At 36.2% G+C, this 20,243-nt stretch overlaps 3 protein-coding genes across 5 annotated transcripts; 2 read left to right on the top strand and 1 right to left on the bottom strand.

Moving 5' to 3' along the window:
• The first annotated feature begins 264 nt into the window (after window positions 1-264).
• LOC124412912 (general odorant-binding protein 56a) lies at window positions 265-1,539 on the top strand. The gene is made up of 5 exons (XM_046893126.1): window positions 265-489; window positions 695-767; window positions 1,085-1,176; window positions 1,257-1,368; window positions 1,443-1,539. The coding sequence occupies exons 1-5, from the start codon at window positions 442-444 to the stop codon at window positions 1,526-1,528; spliced, it is 411 nt and encodes a 136-aa protein (XP_046749082.1). The 5' UTR covers window positions 265-441; the 3' UTR covers window positions 1,529-1,539.
• Window positions 1,540-9,272: 7,733 nt separating this feature from the next.
• On the bottom strand, window positions 9,273-12,441 carry LOC124413292 (mitochondrial ribonuclease P catalytic subunit). The gene is made up of 5 exons (XM_046893793.1): window positions 11,353-12,441; window positions 10,298-11,147; window positions 9,968-10,211; window positions 9,745-9,881; window positions 9,273-9,612 (listed from the first exon to the last, which is right to left on the bottom strand). The coding sequence occupies exons 1-5, from the start codon at window positions 11,804-11,806 to the stop codon at window positions 9,273-9,275; spliced, it is 2,025 nt and encodes a 674-aa protein (XP_046749749.1). The 5' UTR covers window positions 11,807-12,441.
• LOC124413291 (leucine-rich repeat-containing protein 58) lies at window positions 12,424-15,602 on the top strand. Of its 3 annotated transcripts, none has more exons than XM_046893792.1 (5): window positions 12,424-12,439; window positions 12,625-13,247; window positions 13,413-13,629; window positions 13,825-14,014; window positions 14,461-14,689. In XM_046893792.1, exons 2-5 carry the CDS (start codon window positions 12,775-12,777, stop codon window positions 14,628-14,630), a joined length of 1,050 nt encoding a protein of 349 aa, XP_046749748.1. In that variant the 5' UTR covers window positions 12,424-12,439; window positions 12,625-12,774; the 3' UTR covers window positions 14,631-14,689. The 3 variants fall into 3 exon arrangements, with proteins under 3 accessions (XP_046749748.1, XP_046749746.1, XP_046749747.1); XM_046893790.1 differs by lacking the exon at window positions 12,424-12,439 and adding an exon at window positions 15,250-15,602 and having other exon boundaries at window positions 12,607-13,247; window positions 14,461-14,639; XM_046893791.1 differs by lacking the exon at window positions 12,424-12,439 and adding an exon at window positions 15,119-15,235 and having other exon boundaries at window positions 12,607-13,247; window positions 14,461-14,639.
• Window positions 15,603-20,243: the final 4,641 nt, after the last annotated feature.

Below are 20,243 nucleotides of genomic sequence, written 5' to 3'. Positions count from 1 at the left end.
GGATGCGTGATTATATATGCATATGTGTCTGAATCGTTTATTGATAAAAACGAAGATTATATTGGTAGAATAGATTGCGGAGGTGCACGATATGATTAACTAAAGCGGATGGACGCGAAAATTGAGAAACGTAATGTTCGGCCTTACGTGTTACATGTACGTTAATCGAATCATCATGCTGCGACATCGGCATAGCTGCAAGAGGGAGGACGGCTTTCGTCTAATAAGCAATCATTTACAAATTAATTTACGTAACTCAAACATAAGGCGAGATGCGTTCGGTTCCTTCGTGTGTGTGAAATATCCTCGTATCGTTACAAGATGCCCAGGAACGATGCAAGTCGTATAAATACAGTCGCGACGCGAGACGAATAGTCCAGTTGCGATAGACGATCCGTTTGTTTAACTAGTGGAAAATAACGTTCGAACACCGTTCCAACCATGAGAGGATTTACCTTTGTGCTTATCGCGGTATTCGCTGTTCTCCAGGTGAGTGTTTTTCCAAGTTTTTATACGGTATACAATATGCGTATAAACGATTGCAACATAATCGGATCTTCAGGTTTGCAAAATTCGATTTACAAATACGACGAAACTTTCGTTTAAAAATTGTATATAATACTGCAAGTTATAATAATTATAAAATGTCGTATATATTTGTATTTTACGTTTCGGTTTAATATCAAAAATATAGATGGTAGCTGGAAACATGGAGAAATGGAAACAGTACACGGAGGAATGTGCCCAGGAATTGGAAATTACACCAGGTGATATATAAAGGAAAATTTTATTCCACGAAAACTATGCTTTTCAAATAATTTGGGTATCGAAAATCAGCAACTGCTGTACATTCGCGGAATTTCATGCAATTTATCCGTAAATGATATAATTTCAATTAGTAAACTATATACTCGTATTATTCATAAAATTGTTCGAATGCGCAAAACTCCATAAAACCTGTATAATCCCTACGGCTGTCGCGAATAGAAACTTGCTCGAAGAAACCACAAGCTTATGGGTTTTGGCAATATTTGTTTACAATAATACCTTCACCTAATACCTTTGTAATACTTTCCCTTCGCAGATATGATTGCGGAAGTCCAAGGCACGGATGAGCTGCGCGTTGACAGAACAATCAAATGTTTCTTGGCCTGCGCGCTTGAGAAAGCAGGTGTTGTAAGTACAAAAGTTATACTTAGTTAATAAAATTTCAAGTCTCCGATACCCATGCCAATCGAAACAATGTTTTTTCACAGCTTAAGGATGAAAAGCTGCAAAAGGACGTGATCGATACGATCTCAAAGCACATGGAGGAATCCGGCGAGATGCCAGGAGCAGTCAGGATCGCTAATAAATGCTACGAGGAAGGTACGTGAATGTGGAACTCATGAGTATTTAACATTTCCATTCGAGTTATAACACGTTATTATTTCCCTCCTCAGCCATCGGCGAGACCGAAAGATGCAACATTGCTGGAGTTTTGATGAAATGTGTTCATCATGAGAAGCAGTCTGGATTGGCGGATTAAAATGGAGGAAAATTAAGGATTACCAGTAAATCGGTATTTACCGTTATTCCTTTTACCCTATCCATGCGATTACATAAATTTAAGCGAGCATTTGATGCTGATAGTTATTAAAAATAGTGTATAAAAAAATTGTAACGAGCGCCTGTTGCAGCTAATACATATATCATGGACGTTGGTGGTGTTATAAAAAATTGATGAATAAATTTCCTTTCTTGAATAAGTTAATATATGTATACATATATGTATGTACATATATATATTTCCTTCTTCATTTTAAATATTCGACGCGACGAATAATCATGATCGGCAAAATTCCAAGTGTTTAAGTGCAAAATTTTTTACAAGTAAACAAATTTCTTTCCCGCAAAGTAAGATTACGCTCGAAAAATATTTTCAATTTAGTTCTACCGAGTTCGGCGTTTTGGTTCTATACACAAGACACTTAGATATATAATTACATGGTGTAATACCTATAAGGTGAAATAGAATATGCGAATGAGGGGTCACTACAGAGAGTGATAATCCGATAAAATTATTGTAACGAAGTTACCCGTCACTTTGGGTAAAGTGAGAGGCTGCAAGAGTAGCAGCAGCAGCAGCAGCATCATCGGTAGCTGTAGCAGTAGCGGAGGAGTTGCTAGTCGCCGGTTGGGAATGCCTAACGTAATTGTCACTTCATCTCGGGGAAAGCGATGAACCCCGTCAGGGTAAAATATATATCGAAAATCGATAAGCCACTGTCTCTCTGCGTTACGTACATATGCAGTCTGCGCATAGAATTTGAATGTACCCTGAAGAAAGAAATTGGCTCAACCATTGGGAAAATAAATAAGGTTTAGCGATGGACGTGAGTGAGTGAGTTCGTAGACTAGTTTTTCGGTATTTCAATGTCTGCTGTTATAGGCAGTACAGCAGCAGCGAGAGCTTGCGTGCAAAGTGAAGAGTCGAAAGGCGAAAAAAAAACTGTGGACACGACTGTCGACGACGCCAATTGCTAATTAGAATTGATTAAGCGGTTGCAGGTGCGAATAATTCAACATGCTGTGTGTACGGAGATAAAGAAGATGAACAAAGTAGGAGAAAATGAGTAGTAAAACGAGTACAAGCTTCAGGCGAACTAGTCAGGCTAAAGTGGATGAGAAGTAAGTATTTCAGGGGTTAGATTTTGTGACTCGAAGGTGGTCGAGGTAACAGCTCGATGTAATAAGCTGCCTTATTAACCGGCGGGGGCGATTAATTCGAGAGAAATGAGAGGGAGAAAAAAAGTGAGAGGGAAAGGGATGGAAGAAAAAAAAATAAAGAAACGAAAATCCTAGCTGTGTGAAAATATAGAAAAGCGTCGTAAAACGATAAACTGCGGTAATAAAAGCGTGAGTGTATGAAGAAGCCTAAGCTGGCAGCGTTTAGCCATTAGGTTCGTGGCGCCGGGCGAATATCCTCCTCCTCCTCCTCCTCCTCCTCCTCCTCCTCCTCCTCCTCCTCCTCCTCCTCCTCCTCCTCTTTCTCCTCCTCCTTCCTCCCCGGGATGCTGCAGCCATTGCCCGATATGGTCCATCCGGCGTAGCTCGTTCGCCGCCCGGTTTAGCGACTCTTGCTGCACCTTCGAGTGAATCCCACGTGAAATTGAACGTCCTCACCTAACAGTTATCCGTTTTGCTGATCGTCGTTGTCGGGAGAATCACGCAAGTCTAACCGAGGATTATTAACGCGACTGCACACCTCCGTGCTAATTTTGTCGTTTCGCAAAAATCGATGAATTAAAGGTACTTTTTCAACTCTGTACGAAATATGATGACAGAATGAATTCAGCAAGAAATGGATAGAAAAAAGAAATTCGTGATATTCTCTTCGTCGTTGAGATGACTTTGTTACTACGTAAGAAAATTCAAAACTCGTATCACACTCGCTGTAGAATTGCATTCACGGCTTAGAATTAATAACGAGTAAATTATAATATCAGGTGAGGGAAAATTGTCAAAAAGCAAAAATAAAAAATAACAAATTTTAGAAAACGGTAATTCCTCGACTGAAATAAGCATTTCTGCACATCGTTCCACCACCTATATGAGCTACAGTAATTCGTATTCATAACTCACGCGTACGATAAGGTTAGATTAGTTTTTATTTATCCTTTCAATGATTATTTATCGAGCGTAAGAACAAAAATTGATAAAATAATATTACATTCACTCGTAAAAAGTATTCTTATAACAATATAAAATATAGATCTATCGAAGCTATTATATCATCTGGGTACGTCTATAAGAAAAATGTCACGCTATAATTTCACCTTAACCGTATCGCTAAATTAATAAGCGACAAACCACCCATCGTACCCAAGTTACGACGGATGCAGCATACGGATAGCGGAGGTCCATGCCCTGTCTGTGTCTCTGAATCGATTTTAGGGCGCATAGAGTATAACGGTGGTGCGTGCTGGCGAGGAAGCTGCACGACCAATGTACATGATATAATATGTACACATACAGGTATATTATACATATATATATATATATATGCATGTCAGGGCTCTCTGCGATCCGATGAAAACGTCAAGAATTAATTAGTTAGCTAAGTATTGTACATACAAGACGATACACACCCCCGTCCATCGACGTATTTTTCAATTACTGACAAATTACTTCTTCTTTGGAAAATATATTCCAGCTATATGTACAAGGAAAGTATATATAATACATCTACATACATATTTCTATATATAATTGCGCAGGGGTTTGAAAATTACAACTCGATAGCCGCAGGGATCGTCGGCGTAGAATTTCGACTGCAATGTTTGCCTTGTTATCGATTCCCGCAACCCTCGACGTCTGTCTTTAATACATTCAATAATACGAGTATCCGCGTAACGAGGATCAATAAAGAATCGAAGGGACTAGTAGTCCTCGTTGTAACAACGGGTGGGAGGGGAAAAAAGGGGACCGATGAGAGCTTTTAATTTAATGCGCTCCCGCGCTCCGCGTACACGTATAATAATTCTTACATAGCACCGGGTTTAATAAAGAACATTTATTTTATATATATAGGTATACCTATATACTGTTACATGGTAAGGCAACCCCGAGATCGCGATATATAATCGGGTAGAAGGTGAGCCATACTTCACGGCGAAATTAATGCAACTATTCTAGTTATTATTATTATTATTATTATTATTATTATTATTATTATCATCATCATCGTTATAATAATAATAACAACAATAATTTCGCGGGGTTGGAAGGAAAATGGTTCGGCAGCACGGCCCGGATAATTATTACCACGGGGTTGTCCTCTGTGCCCCCCAACACAGGCCGTGCCGCGGTTTATTAGCTGTCGTTTGGCAGTAAAGGTGCCTATAAACAGCGGAAACTGAAACCGAAACTAAACCCATGAAACTATGTAGCTATAATACGACGAACGACGGGGTCGCGGTTTACGGCGAAATTATCGCCGCTTGCAATTAGAGGGAAAAATTTTTACTTATTATTTTTTTTTTCTTTTTTTTCTTTTTTTTACTTCAAGATTTCGATTGAGCCTGCAAGCTGTAAGGTGTATGAATAAAATAAATGAATGAAATGGGTAAAATTCGTGAAATGAGTACGATTCGGTATGTACGCGGATCAATGGAGTCGAATGTTAAAAAATTGATATTTTTTAAAATATCAAATCCGTATGAAGCAAGCGTTGTGCAACCGTCGAATTGGTTTGCCTTGATATACCTACCTGAGGCTGCGGGCCACGTGTTCGGGCAACGACGACGACGACGACGACCGGTCCCATGATTTATGGGGACCATGTGGAATTCGAACAATGTTAATTTCACGTGCAGGCTGCATACCAGACTCGCCATCGTAGGAGCGAGAGGAGAGACCGACTAAACTATGCTGAAACGACGCGACGCGGCGACGTTGACCAAACCGTAAGCCGAGATATTGTCGAAGTTTTAAGCGACCGTATGCATGCAGGGTACGGATAGATTCACGAATTTACCGGTAGGTGCATGGCTCACTCTAATACTGAACGTTTTTGTCGTGAAAATCCAACTTGTCGCCATATTATTTCAGTATAAAGTAGTTGTCAAATGATGGAAAACTTTTTTTCAGGATTAAATAAAACTCATAGATATACCTGTATTTGCGACATTACAGTGCAAAATTGGCGTGAAATTACGGCTGAATATTGTATTGATTTAGTTTTTCCTCATAAGAATTTCTTTCGATCGAAACTTCGGAGAACGTGAAAATCAACGATTAAAACAAGCGCAAAAAAAGAAAAATTATATAATTTATATACGTACATAAATTATGTTACATTATGCATACACGCAGTCATCTCTGGAAGACATTTTACGCTGCAGGAAAGATATTAGACTTATGTAGGTACGTATACCGCATTAAAGTGGTAAGCACCGACCCCATTTTCCTGCTGTACACGAACTTATGAATAAACAAATGATTTTATCGCGTTTGAATCATTTAGCAGTCTCACTTTATGCCCCGTGCATCAGGTGAGACTCTACTTGCCTGATATAACAGGTAACATATATTCTATATGTATATATATATATATATATATACGAGGATTGTGAAGAAGCATGCAGTTTCAAATCTGCCCAACTTTTGAGAGTAAAACAAATGAAGAGGAGAATCCAGAAGTGATATAAGTGTCATAAGTTAATCCTCCTTCTCCTCTTCAAACGTCTACACAACAGCTCTCTCTTTTTCTAGTAGTTATTATTATACATACACGTATTTTACTTCAGCCGATGCAGGAAATAAAAATGCACCGAGGAGTATATGAAATTTATATTGTTTTTCTATTCAGGGCGAACGCGTGTGGGCGGTAAGTAAGTACGCGAACAGTGAAACTTTTGTTTCTCCAAGACCGTCCTCGTCATCCTCCTCCGGCGGTTTCCTTCCTTCGTACGCGTGTACAAGAGAGGCAGTCGAGCTCTTATCTCCTGGTGGTTGACAGGCTATAAGGTGCGCGATAAAGGCGCATACATGCCAAGCCACCCGTTCGCAGGACGCGTCCAACAGCAGCGTTGATAAACGGAATTTATCTTTTCCAGGTGCATTTTCGTATTTATTCACCCGGTATAGTATTACCTTCGTCTCCTTCAGGATACCTACTCTAGCCCTAATTATTCTTAGGGTAAAAGTTGTACGACAACTCGACAAGCGAAGTAGACTCCTTGACTTATACTGCTTATTGTTAGAACGTTAGTATAGCTGCAGAGGAAAAGGAAGTGGACGGAGAATTTATTTGACCACTTTCTTTTGCCTTTTTTTTTTTTCATATACATATATATTTAAATCGTTATTTCACCGCCGCGAGATTAGATTCGATCAGTTCTTATCGCCGGATGTGTTTGGGTATTGATCGATCATGTCACGTTGCTGCAGTTGTGAGAAGATACTCGAGTCTTATAACGTGGAAAAATTTAAATATATGTATACGGAAGACTTAATCGATCGAATGTGAACTTGACGCTTTGAATGTATCTGAAGTTTTGATCGATCTTAAGCTTGATCCAGGACTCCCGCTCTTATTTTCTGAGTTCTGACAATCAAAGAATATATGCTATATATATATATATATGGATCAGTGGAGCGTTGAGCCTCAAATTAGTGCTTTTCGATACAGCGTCTCACGAGAAAGAATTGAAATTGTTTATTAATTTGCGTGCCACGTACCGTGATAACAATTGTGGCGGTTGCATAAAAGTCTCCGTCATCCGTCGTGTATCGAATTGGTGATTAGCGTAAACTAAACTTTGCATTTCGTAAAATTTCTGTGTACACAAAGCGATCGTTGTATGCAAAATTCGGATGAAACGAAAGAGTTAAATTAAATAAGAACCGAAATAACGTTAATACTGAAACACGATGATGGAAATAACGATTTCTGGATATAAAATTCGTGATATTCTTTTGCTCGAAATACGTATGTACACAAATACGTGTGAATGTGTGTATGTTTATTACGCTTTTGATGTCATATTGTGAATAAATACTGCATACGTATGCACATAAGCATCATCGTACACAAATAAATCGTTGCATCGTATTAATTGAACGAATGAACGGTGGCCTGTAAATGAATGTGACCCCTTCATCGGACGAATCAAATGCCAGAAATTTTTTCATCTACGCTCTCATACGTTAGTTAACGAGTAGGTACTCAAGTATTCACATATAACACAGTTTTCATTTAAAGATCACCGCTGAGAGTGGAAAATTGCAGCAAACTAATAAATTAACGCGCATTCCATTCAGCATTAAGAGTTGAAAAATGAAACAATTAAGTCGTAAAAAATCGGGCAAGCAATAACGGTGCTTGTGGCAATAATAACGGCAGTAATAAAACCGATTTAGTTCATTCACTACAAATCGAGGTCGTATTTCATGTATTATTTATAACAGCCTTGTGCATCAGAATTATTACCAAAGGAATGGGTACGATAAACCGCAAGGAATTTTAGCATTTAAAATGATACTTGATGAATTTTGCTTTCATTTCAGAGATAATCATCAGCGAAATCTTGACTGTAATGCTATAATACTTTTCTATAATCTCGCAGTAGACGTAAAAAGAATCAAATGTGGCACATTATTGTATTTACATAGTGATAATTATCGACTGAGTGTAGTTGCAAAGGGCAGCTGCTGCGAGCGTAGCGACAAAAGAAAAACACGCTCAAGGTGCGTAGGCTAAGATTTTTCGATCGCCCACGCGAGTCGAAAACGAGTATTAGAGTGCGGCAGAGGCCATTCGCTTTGCCAAAGCTCCGTTCATCCGTTTCTCGTTGTTACTACATTTTCGATAGACGGATACTCTGAAAGTCAGGTAACGGTGGACCAGATATTCATAACGACATTTGGAAGTATGCTTTTACCTTAGTATTCTGTTCAACCACTTGGAATCCAGTGAAATGGTGAAGAAAGAGAGAGAGAGATAGAGAGAGAGAGATCCTTCTCGCGTCCGTCGAATATACCTTGACAGTTCGAACCTGGGATGCACTTCACCTGCACGTTTTTCACCCACGCACGGTACTTCACTACCGGAGAATACCCCCCTCCCGCCCCGCCGAACGCTTCGTTACGCCGGCACAATACGTCGGCTTCGAATATCTCGACGTATCAATTCGTATCACCGCCACAAACCACTCTCATTGTAAACTATTGCTAGTTATAAACAACGTCATGTCACCTGTTGCACCATGACACGCCGCAACAGCGCACGGAACTGTGAGCCGCGCGCTGCCGCGATTCCGCTGCCAACTTCACTCACCATTGGCGCCATCTTTGGTGCCGTTCCAGAACCGCCAGATTTGAACGTCGAGATAGCGTCGAACCGCGCGATAAATGGAAATTAACGATTAGTTATTCAATGTTTCTTGTAGTAGCGTTGAGATATTGAATTTCAACCTCACGCAGGCCGTGATCTAGTGTGTAAATGATATTTCGAAAAAAATATTCAGTTTTTACTCTTCACATATTCTGTTTCTATTGTTAGTACAAGTCGTAATTCGGACTATTAGAAGTAAAGTTACACGATTTTCATAAATATGAACAGTGAACACGTATTCGTACTTGTCATTTTGCTTTTTAAATTTTTTAACAACCGGTATTCTCTTTCTTCTTATTACTGTTACTTGTATTATAATGGAAATCTAAGTAAGTGACTCTGTAGAGAATAAATAATATTTTGCAGATAAAACCTATATTTATTTAAAATATAACTATTTACAGAAATGTTTTCGGTTAGCTAAGCACAACCATTTTGAAGGTGGTTCAAATGATTCCTTTATCGAATCAGCTTCGTCCCCGTACGGAATGTGCCAGCAATGCATGCCCTTTTGGGCAATGGGCGAGAATTTTAAGGGGTTGATGAACGTCAATCTGCCACGTTTATTATACTTTGCAAAACATTGGTGAGACATTTGCCAAAGTTTGAAAACTGTCTTCAATATCGGATCACGCATAAGAAATTTATGCTGTCGCATTAGATCGGAGGAAACAAATTTCGTGTGTGGTCCACTTACCAGTGTAGAGTATAGAAGAAACGGATCGTCGAATGACCTGTAAAAAAAAAAAAAAAATCATTAATTCATGATAAAATAAGCCTTTCAATATTCAACAAGAATCAAATGCTTAGAACATGCTTTAGATAGTTATTCTTGACACTGTGTAGTTTGCCGAACAAAAACTCACAAATCATCAGTGAGAAACAGGAAAGCATTATTCTTGATGTAATTGATATAATTTCGGTTCCATTTCAACATATGTTTTCGACCAAATACAAGGACAGTTTGATTTCTATCAAGGCAAAATCTGACCAGAGAGGCTAACTGCAAAACAATTAAAGATAATTTTAGCCTGGATAAGTTATTTCGCTACACGTCATGTCATTTGTAATCACGTGATGTAACATTACATTCTGAGCACCAGCCTCATTGCTATTATTTTGATATGCAACATTGAGCCCGTCAATTACAATGTCGTATGGTTTCGTTTTATTCACGAAATAGATAAGTTTTTGGATCTCAGCTGGAGTTGACTTATTGTAAGCATCTTGCCCAATAAGGGTCTTTTCAAGTACCACCTGTGATAATTGGGAAAATTCTTGATGTGTTATTGACGGCGGTGAAAGTTTGTAAGTGCAGGTGGAGCATCTACCTCTGTAAAAAATATAAGTCAACACTATCACAATATCCATTATAAATTCGGATTATTTTCTAACTATCTAGAATTTAAAATAACTTACGATAAATCTACTATACCAGTATTTACTACCCATCCCAACTTGGTAAAAATAATTGCAATTTCATTGACAACATCTGCATGGGGTTTTAACCAATATTGTGCTAGAAAATCAAAGAGCTTTTCTATTTCTTGGAAGCGATGTTGAGGTTTTTCAAAATTCTGCAGACAATAATTTAAACACGCTATGTATGCATCTGAACTTGGTACTCGCTCTAGCATTGCCATCTCATGAAGAAGTTTCCACGCTAATTCACCGTCACCATTCTTAAATGCAGCACAGACTGCACTGTTGTAAGCGTGTCCACATGGTTTACAAGATATTTTTATTATTTCCAATAATTCTATTACATCTCGCCACTTTTCTGTGTGAGAAATAACTTTGAGACAATGCTCCGCTGTTGATGCATCAAGAAGCGGATATTTAACCCGCAGATCATTATAGATGCTTAGAATGTCTTGTTTTCTATGATCTTCAGTGAAAGTATTTGGATTTTGCCATAATAATTTAAAATACACTCCAACCAGTGCCGGATGTAATTCGAAATCATTTTCCCTCAAGTATTTCATACACGACGTGCCAAGGTCAACATTATTCGTGTGTAAACAGTATTGAAGCATTGTAGTATTTACATTATTTGCCACATTTGACGTATCAGTTGCCATAATTTCATTCCTCAAGTTCTTCCATTGATCGCTGCTTAAACTCGACTGGCCTTTTATTGTTTGTAGGACTGATAGTTTTTCAAACTTTGAAATACCTGAATCTCTTGTCTGACGTGCCAGATTGTAACACAGCCTCGAGAGGGCCGTGATTTGACCCATGGAAATTTTATTAAATGCCATAATTATGTCTGAAACAGAATGTGTTCAAAAATTTCAAGTGTATTCAATAATCATTATTACAACCAACTCAAATCACCTAATAATTTATGAATTGAAAGTTCGCAGCATTTTTGTCAGCTTTCTTCTCAAATTCCCAATGATTTACGTCGCAATTAACCATTTTCTGTTCAAGGATCCACCAACGATTCAAAAAGCCAATATCCACAATCTTACCAGGTAATGCTATCCAGCTAATTTTTAAGTAACGGCACTGCTGTTTATATCCCGAAACAATATCATCAAATTCGTCTATCCATACAATGGAAAACAATCCGCAGCTAAAATAGCGAGCAAGTCCCTGGGACAATGATTTGTTAATGATTGTCAAATACTCTGTAGTGGAAGGGTTTCTAGCTGTACTTGATATGAGGGTAAAATAGTTATTTGCATTAATGATAGCGCTACGATAACTCAGTTCGTCTGGGTTGTGAGATTTGATATAATAAACGCCCCACGCCGTAGTCAAAGTCAGACTGAATCTTAATGGATTGGCAACACAGTCTTGATACGTTGTTATCCCAACATTTGCGTAATCAGTATACAAATTTTTCCAATACATTGCCCATTTCTTGAATAGATTATTTTTATATCGAATCAATTTTTTACTGTGAATAAAAGATGGGAACATATTTGTCCCAATTTTATTCCCACAAATAATCTAACCTAAAACCTGTACAGCTTTTCAAACTAGTCCTAAGATTGAATGCCTGTAGTAACATTTGAAATGTAATTTTTGTGTTTTTGTTGATGCTTAAACAAAACAAACTTCAATAAGTAATTGTTAGTTTATAACATGGTTGTGGAAGTATATCGTTGGTATAGCTCCAACAGCAACGATTTGTTATATTCGTACCTTGAAACTTGCAGAAAAAAATAATGAAAAATTAGAATACCTACATCTGCAATACGGGGTTTTAAACAATAATCTCGGAAAAGTGTGTCAAGATTAATAAAAATATTTGTACAAACGACCTAACCTCACTTCAGCCAACTCCGTCGTGCCTTCGAGGTTATGTATGATGACGTCTATTTTTCCTCTGATTATTACATCCGATATTTTACTTCAAACGCAACTTGTCTATCTTGCGTTAATGCTCTCAAGAATCAATATTGCGTAATGATTCAAACAAGAACGTCAATTCCACGATAAGTCTGGTCGACTCGAATGTGGCGAAGTGTTCCGCGAACAGCGGGGAAAAAAATGAAAAAACAACAAGTATGCAGTGCTTCGCGGGCAGTGTTCGAGGCTTTCCGTTGGACGGTATGTTGATTGAATTTTTATTCCAAGAGCTGATAACAGATAGCAGCCTTATTGGTGGTCTAATTACACTGGGTGACTGTTTGTCACTCTCCCATGTGATGAGACCGATGAGACGGAGTGATAAAATGGCTACTGGCTTATAAAGTGGCTAGATAAGTAACTAAAGCTGTGGCTCCTGATTTCAGTTCTCTCTCAGCGCGCCGGGAATCATTGCCGTATACGTTTTTCCGTGGAGTTGCGAAATCGCTTCAAATATACATGCGTATATAAGAAGCTGGACGCGAAATTGACCAAAGGTACATAGAATACCAGTGTTAAATTAGCGATCGCGAAATATGGATAATTACACGTCGGACTCAAGCGATTCGGATAATCCAGCGAAAACTTTGGACTTCTCGTATCTTTCGTTGGACTCGGATGCTGTGAATGAACGTTTGGGATCTATGAAAGATCCCGAGAGTGTCGAGACAATATTACTCCATCAGAATCAATTGAATTCCACACCGGGTAACATAACAAAATTCACCAATTTACACCTGCTCGACTTGTCGAATTGCGGCCTTTCCGAATTGCCAGACTTTCTAAGCGATTGCCCGCTCACTACATTGGTTGCGAAAAATAACAACCTGTCCAATGACTCTTTGCCAAAAACATTTGCCGCTTTTCCAACGCTGAGGGAACTCAATCTGAGTGGCAATCGATTGACCGAATTTCCTGAACAAGTTTTACAACTAACTGCACTCCGGTATCTCTACCTTGGAGGCAACGGTATATCGAAAATCACAAAAGATATATGGAAATTGCAACGGTAAGCATATCTGGTTTTTTAAAAAAATGCGCCGTTTAAAACGCACGGAGATTGACTCAACCGATGTATCGATGTATAATTGTGAGCAGAAAATTGACCTATATAGCAATCGGATATGAATTCTCGTGTATAAATAGTTATTCAGAAATTGATTAATTACTTCAGATTGCAAATTCTATCGATGGGAGGAAATAGTTTAACCGATGTTCCGTCGACGCTGGGTCAACTGACAACTTTGCAAGCACTGATTCTCTGCGATAACATGCTCGAGAGTTTACCCGGGTCGATTGCTAATTTGAAGAACCTGAAATCGTTGTTATTACACAAAAACAGGCTCAAAACATTACCTACAGAAATAATAACGCTAAGCTGCCTTACGGAGGTTTGTATTTCCACGATTATCAGATATTATACAATGCGTGCCTAATTGAGATTTTAAAGTCAGAAGAATTTCCCAGAAGAATTATAATAAGCAAAGAACAAAATCGCAAAAGGAAAAAGGCACCAAAGGATAATACTTCGTAAACTAAAAGGTTATAAATATGTATCGCATTGTGAAATTTCGTTTTGTTTTCAGTTGTCGTTACGTGATAATCCTTTGGTGGTTCGATTTGTGTCTGACATGACTCATGATCCTCCGTCGTTGTTGGAACTGGCGGCACGTGTTATTAAAATTAATAATATTCACTACGACAAAAAGGATCTGCCGAAAAACTTGAATGACTACCTAAGCAGCGGCCATTGCTGCGTTAATCCAAATTGCAAAGGTACGAACGGCACTTTCTGGTTTACGCTTCGTCGACAAATAATTTTCATTTCCAGACAACAATAATCGGTGAACGCAGCTGTAGATGATTAACCCGAATGTTATCCGAGTCTCACAATTCTTACATTCGAAGAATCGGTTATTGTCTCTTAACTCAACATTAATCTGTACCCACAATTAAGTCCGTCGCTCTTTTTTTCAATCCAATTACGGAACTATTTTGTTGTTCTGCTTGAGCAGCGAATTATATTCTGCCTTTGAATTAATTGCACGTAAGAACTTTCGAATGAGCAATATTTTTTGTTACATAGCAAAATGCATAATTTGCAAAGTTATATCAGGAATAATCTCAATATTTTGCATTCAATACGAATATGGGTATCGATATTTATAAGTATAAAAATAATTAGCACGTTATACGTATTAAACTGTCGTTTAATTTTGCAGGTGTATTTTTCAACAATAGAATTGAACACATTAAGTTCGTTGACTTTTGTGGAAAATATCGGGTCCCGTTACTGCAATATTTATGCAGTAGCAAGTGCATTGATCCAAGATCAAACAATGATGAGATAGATAGCAACGGAGTAATGATGCGGAAGGTTCTCTTGGGATGACAATTGCCGGTATGTAAAATACCCTAAATAAGAGTAACAATAAGCTATAATACGCACGTCTATATTCATGCTAATACGTAAATGCAGGACTTTACTTCGTACTCAGTATAATAACGTTGGGTCATAGTTTATTTTCTGATCGGCCTAATTTTATGAAATGCGACATATTTAGGATAATACAAATCTGGGTTACTCGGTCAGGTCAGTCAACAATCCATTATCTTATCGTACTTTCGAGACTGTAATATCGCCAGTTTGACACAAACCGAATCAATGGAACTTCCTCGATAAATTAAAAAAATATCGGTATAGTTACCTCTGCCACAACTTCAGGTACAATGTCTTCACGGAGCGCAGTTATGGTCTTTGTTTCCAGTAGAAAGTCGAAAATGAAGTAACCCACCTAACATCGTTGCTTGAGCCTGCTGGTGCATTTCCATTATTTCCGCCAATGAATTTCTGTAATTAAAAATTATTTTCTTATTTAGCTGGAAAACATGTTTACTAGCCTACAGAACGAGCAACTGGGCGTGTATACTTCGCCAGAGAAAATAATTGAGATTTTAATGGGTACCATGGAATTTGGAACAATGCTTCACCTCTGCTGTAACGTTTGTAGGAGTCCCACTGATTCCTGGGATTGCAGCAGTAAACTCCAATTCTGCTGCACAAATATTCACTTGTAGACATCAGTTCTTGAACCTATTTATCGAATCTCTGTAATATAGTGTAACCATCAACGATTCCTGCAATGATGTATACAGTATATTGTACATTTATGAAAAGAGATAAGTAAAACGATAAGACTGATCATGAATATTTTTCCTCATACACATAGACGATTTTTAGCCAATTCGATGTAGACAATAAAATTGAAGATCATTACCGACGATGACTCGAAAGTATGAGAGATAAATCTTTAATGGTAATTATTACATTCAGTTTCAAGTGAATGTATAATTGTTAACCTTTACAATGCAGTGATAGAGAAATGAAAATGTATTGGAGTGTTTTGATTCAGAATTATGTACCAGGGCACCCCCTTCACCCCTTAAGATGTTCAATTCACCTCGTAAAGGTATATTTATGACTAATCAACACTGATCGTTGAAATTATTATTGCAGGCAGTGAATTGTAAAATGGTAAATTCTGGATCAGCTATGTTTGATTAATAATTTGAATATCAAGCAAGGTATTAAAGAATTTCGTCAACGTTATTAATTGCTACCTCATGAAAAATCCATCTAGGTATAGTCGGTATTCAAAGTATGAAAATTGTGAAATTGTGCAAGTTATGATTAACCGTAGTTAAAATTGACCGTACAATAATAATCTTGATCAACAAACAAAATATATTTCTACACATTTCTGGATTTTAATCAATGAAGTTAATATTAAATTATACAGTCAAAGATAGTCCGAGAGTTAAGGAACCACGACTATTTTTTACGAGTCCTATAAGCTTTTTCGAGACGTAAGCGTATCAATGTTTTATAGTGTTTGTATTAAATTCACAGTTATTGTATATCGACAATGCATAGAATTTCGATTTTCTGTGTAGAAAATTGTTGAAAAGTGCTAAAATATAATAAGTCGGTGAGGTCGGAAGTTTGAAGCAATTTCATACAAAATATTCGCATACTATATACAATTATCCTCACAATTATTGGCGACTGACAGATAAATCTCGGGACTATTAATAGGTACTTATGACAATAGAACATTGTATACCTATTAACATTGATGTTAATATTTTATTGTTAAATAAACCACAAAAAATGTACAGTAATAATTATATCATGTTGTGTCTCTTATCGAGACAATTCATTTCCGCGTAACACATTTAATTGTATGCTACAGTATCATCAGAGTATCATGTAAAACTAAAAACATTGAAAAAAACGGAACGAAATAATTATTTATAATTATTTATATTCATGTAAGAATTAATTAATTGATAATAATAATAATAATAATAATAATAATAACAACAATAATAATAATAGGTAATGGTAATAATAATAGTAATTACTAAAATTATCGTATAGGTAATTATATATTTCATATTTCGCTATTTGTCGAAGTTTTTATTTTAAACACATTATATAGGCTTATTTTATAGTAATTGTTATTTTATGCAATCCTATGTTATTAATTTCTCTAGTATCATACATTCACAAGTAACATTAAAGATTTTTTTTCGCGAATTTTTTAAATATCATTTCTATAATATTTATTTTTGAATCTTAAAAGCAATGAATATTGTAAATATACATAAATAGTGGCGTCGCTCGCGAGATAACAACAGACAGTATTGATAATAACTGAACCCCTGAACCCGTTACGTTAATCTTAAACTTTGTTTTGTTGAAATTTAGTTCTATTTTTGTTCATTCGTTTCAGGGCCGCAATATTCGAGCAAAGATTGTAAGGTATATCATAAGCAACAAGTTTCACAATCACCTGTGAAAAATCTGCAACTGTGAGATCATTTTCGAGCAATTCTAAGGTCTTACAAGCATTTTGAAAAACTTCAAAATAACGGACTTCTGAAGAGGATGGTATCGGCGTTTGGAATTAATCGTTCCAAGGCCCTTCGGATTCAAATTTCAATTAACTCTTCTTATTCTATTCGACAGTCAATAAAGAAAATTCGATAACACTAGAAAGAAAACATAAGTTAATTCCATCTCACGATGTGCTTGGGTCTTAGTACGATTAGATCACCAACTTTAGGTCCAGCATACATTCTGCAACGGGTAATTTTGTCTTTCGGCGGTTATTTGAAAATATCAAAAAGTATAGGTGAGAATTGTATCATTTATTAATAACAACGAAGCTGTACACTTGTCTGCTGTGTTTAAACGTTATACGTACGTTGCGCATGAGTATATATTTCCATTGTCTACGTAAATCATTATTTAAAATAATGATGATCGTTTCGAATTGCACTGCGAGATATTCCACAATCTATTCGAATAAAAGTGAAAACCTTCGTTTCCGCATTTTTCACCGACACAATGCCTTCAAACTAGCGTTGTCGCATATTTGAAATTATTCGATCCCAATAAGATTGGCAACAATCTCTTAGTTAATGGCGGATGAAGAGAACGATGTTCTTTAAGCTGTTCTTACTGTCATCAAAGGATGAACAAAACGTTGGAAAATCCGTAGGGTTAGTGGACTATCCGACTTGGAAGCTGACAAGTAATTAACGAATACAACACAGTTCTAAGATTAATTGTAAGCAACAGATATTGGACTTTGCTTCTGTACAGCCAGGTGTCACGAAATGGAAAGACATATTCATTTGCGGTGTGTAAATCTTACGTTTACATTCCACGTTATAGATATATCAATTCTCTAGCAGCGAGTGCAATCAGCTCTGATATGATACAATATGCAACAAGAAATTTATTGAATAATTAAAACTGCGTTTCATTTGAAACATTTAATGGTCTGCTCAATTTTTTTCCAATCCTCCCTTACCAATCTTAATAACATGTTATCGACCATAATATACATTATGTATATTTCGCGGGTAGAAGGCGCAACGAACTTAACTGAAGTGCAGTGTTATACAAATCAATGTGGATAATAAATATGAGATATTGCATATAAGAGATGATGCATAATGAGTACAACCCGATTGATCCATCACCCTGATATGGTTAATCTAAGTAGACAATTGAAGTATATTACGAAATCTTTATATTCAAGTTCTAAAGTAACGTGCTGAGTGTATTTATGGTGTATTATTTATATATATATAATAATATATAATACATAATTATATATATGTATGCATATCTGTCGTTTCATAGGTCAATTTTAATTTTTTTTTTCTCTTTCTTATTGTATTGTTATAGTGATAAAGTATACAACGATTCCTACTGCCAATATAATTAATATTTTTTTCATAATAGTGTATTCTCGTTTTTTTTCCAAGTATGCTACTCACATATAGTATGACAGTATCACCTATATTTAATCTAAGTGTATCGGAAAAGAAACTATTAAATACCGACAGCGATATTGTGACTCAAAAAGTATTCAGACTGTTTATGTATAAAACAAAATTATTTTTCGAGCACAATATCGTATAATTGCGTTTGAAAGTTGTCTAAACCGTAAAAGTGCGCAGACTGCAATTAGCTGTTGCGTAGTGCACCAATCATTCCAATGACCATCTATTCAAGTTTCTGTCATCTCACGTTAATCAACGAGGCATGTATAAGTGATATTCAACAATTTTTTTACCGGTACATTCTCAAGTGTGGCTAATTATTAGATAATAATAATCATTATTATTTATGTAGCATTTTGTACAATTTTCTTTTTCACTCCCACCGCTGAATCTCCTAAGTATCTTAGTCCTACTTGTTAAAATAATTTTTTTTTTTTCAAATTAAAATGCTAATAAGCTAAACAGACTTACCATTAAATGTGTCTGCACAATGACCGGCAATTTTTATGTGATACATTTCTTTTAATTTACATAATTTATATTCAAATGTAAGTCATCACCATTTTCATTGAATTTTGTCAAATGTTACTTAAAGTAGGTGTAATAAAGTGAAACTACTCGAAAATTAGATGTCACCATGTCTCAAAGATCTTGAATTCAGTTTCTCGTTTTTTTGTAAAATTTAAATACACATATCCACATACAAATAGATCAGAAGCAAACATTAAAGATGAAGTTGTTAATATGAACTGTGCTACGTAAGTTCCATACAATTATTTATAATTGTATAATTTGTTGGTCGAATAACTTTACATAAAGCAGTTCAATGATAAATTTTAATTTTAAAACATTACTACTCATGCAATTCTTTTGAAATTAACTTTCTATGTGTGGCAAGTACTAGCAAACAATCATAGATACAAATATTAATTATACATAAATTTTGATTAATTTACAATTAGAAATGAAAAATAAGCATAATCTGCTTCCAAATGTGCCTGTGCTTATGTTAACATATTCTTTTACTTTTTTCATTTTTTTTTTTTTAACAATTAGTCTCAGCTTAGAGTTCCAATCTTTTTTGAACTAAAGTTTTACACCACGCAATTTCCGTTGAATTATCGAGTGATCTTGAATCTTAAATTTATATCAACTTGCTTTTTATACAGTTATTTGTATCAGATTGATAGCGGTTAAATAGACGATTCTCTCACTTTTTTCATCGTTTAATGCATTTCTTTCATCAATATATATTATATACATATGTATTGACGTCTTTACATTGCTCCTGATATACCTAGGTAGATATTAAAAATTTTTCCAAGTTGCCAGGGTTGCCCATTCCTTGATTATCAACGTTTAGTTTATTTCATAATGAGAAATTAAGAATTGACAGCCCTACACAACACATGAAAACTTTTTTGTTATAAATTGTCCATGAATCTGGTGAAAAGCTATTACACAAATAAATAAGTGCTTGACCTAAAGAAAGCGAAGAAAAAGAAACCTTCGGTTTATATCATGTCAGCATCGTAAAAAAATTCATCTCTCTATTTTTCCAAACAATCGGCACCATAAAAGAAATTCAGCAGTATCATAACTTACAACTTACTCTTAAATGTGTGTATGTGTGTGCGTGCGTGTG

The sequence above is a fragment of the Diprion similis genome, chromosome 12 (assembly GCF_021155765.1).
Source record: "Diprion similis isolate iyDipSimi1 chromosome 12, iyDipSimi1.1, whole genome shotgun sequence".
NCBI lineage: Eukaryota > Metazoa > Arthropoda > Insecta > Hymenoptera > Diprionidae > Diprion > Diprion similis.
The sequence above is the reverse complement of the archived record's forward strand: the minus strand, read 5'-3'. Positions and strand labels throughout refer to the sequence as shown.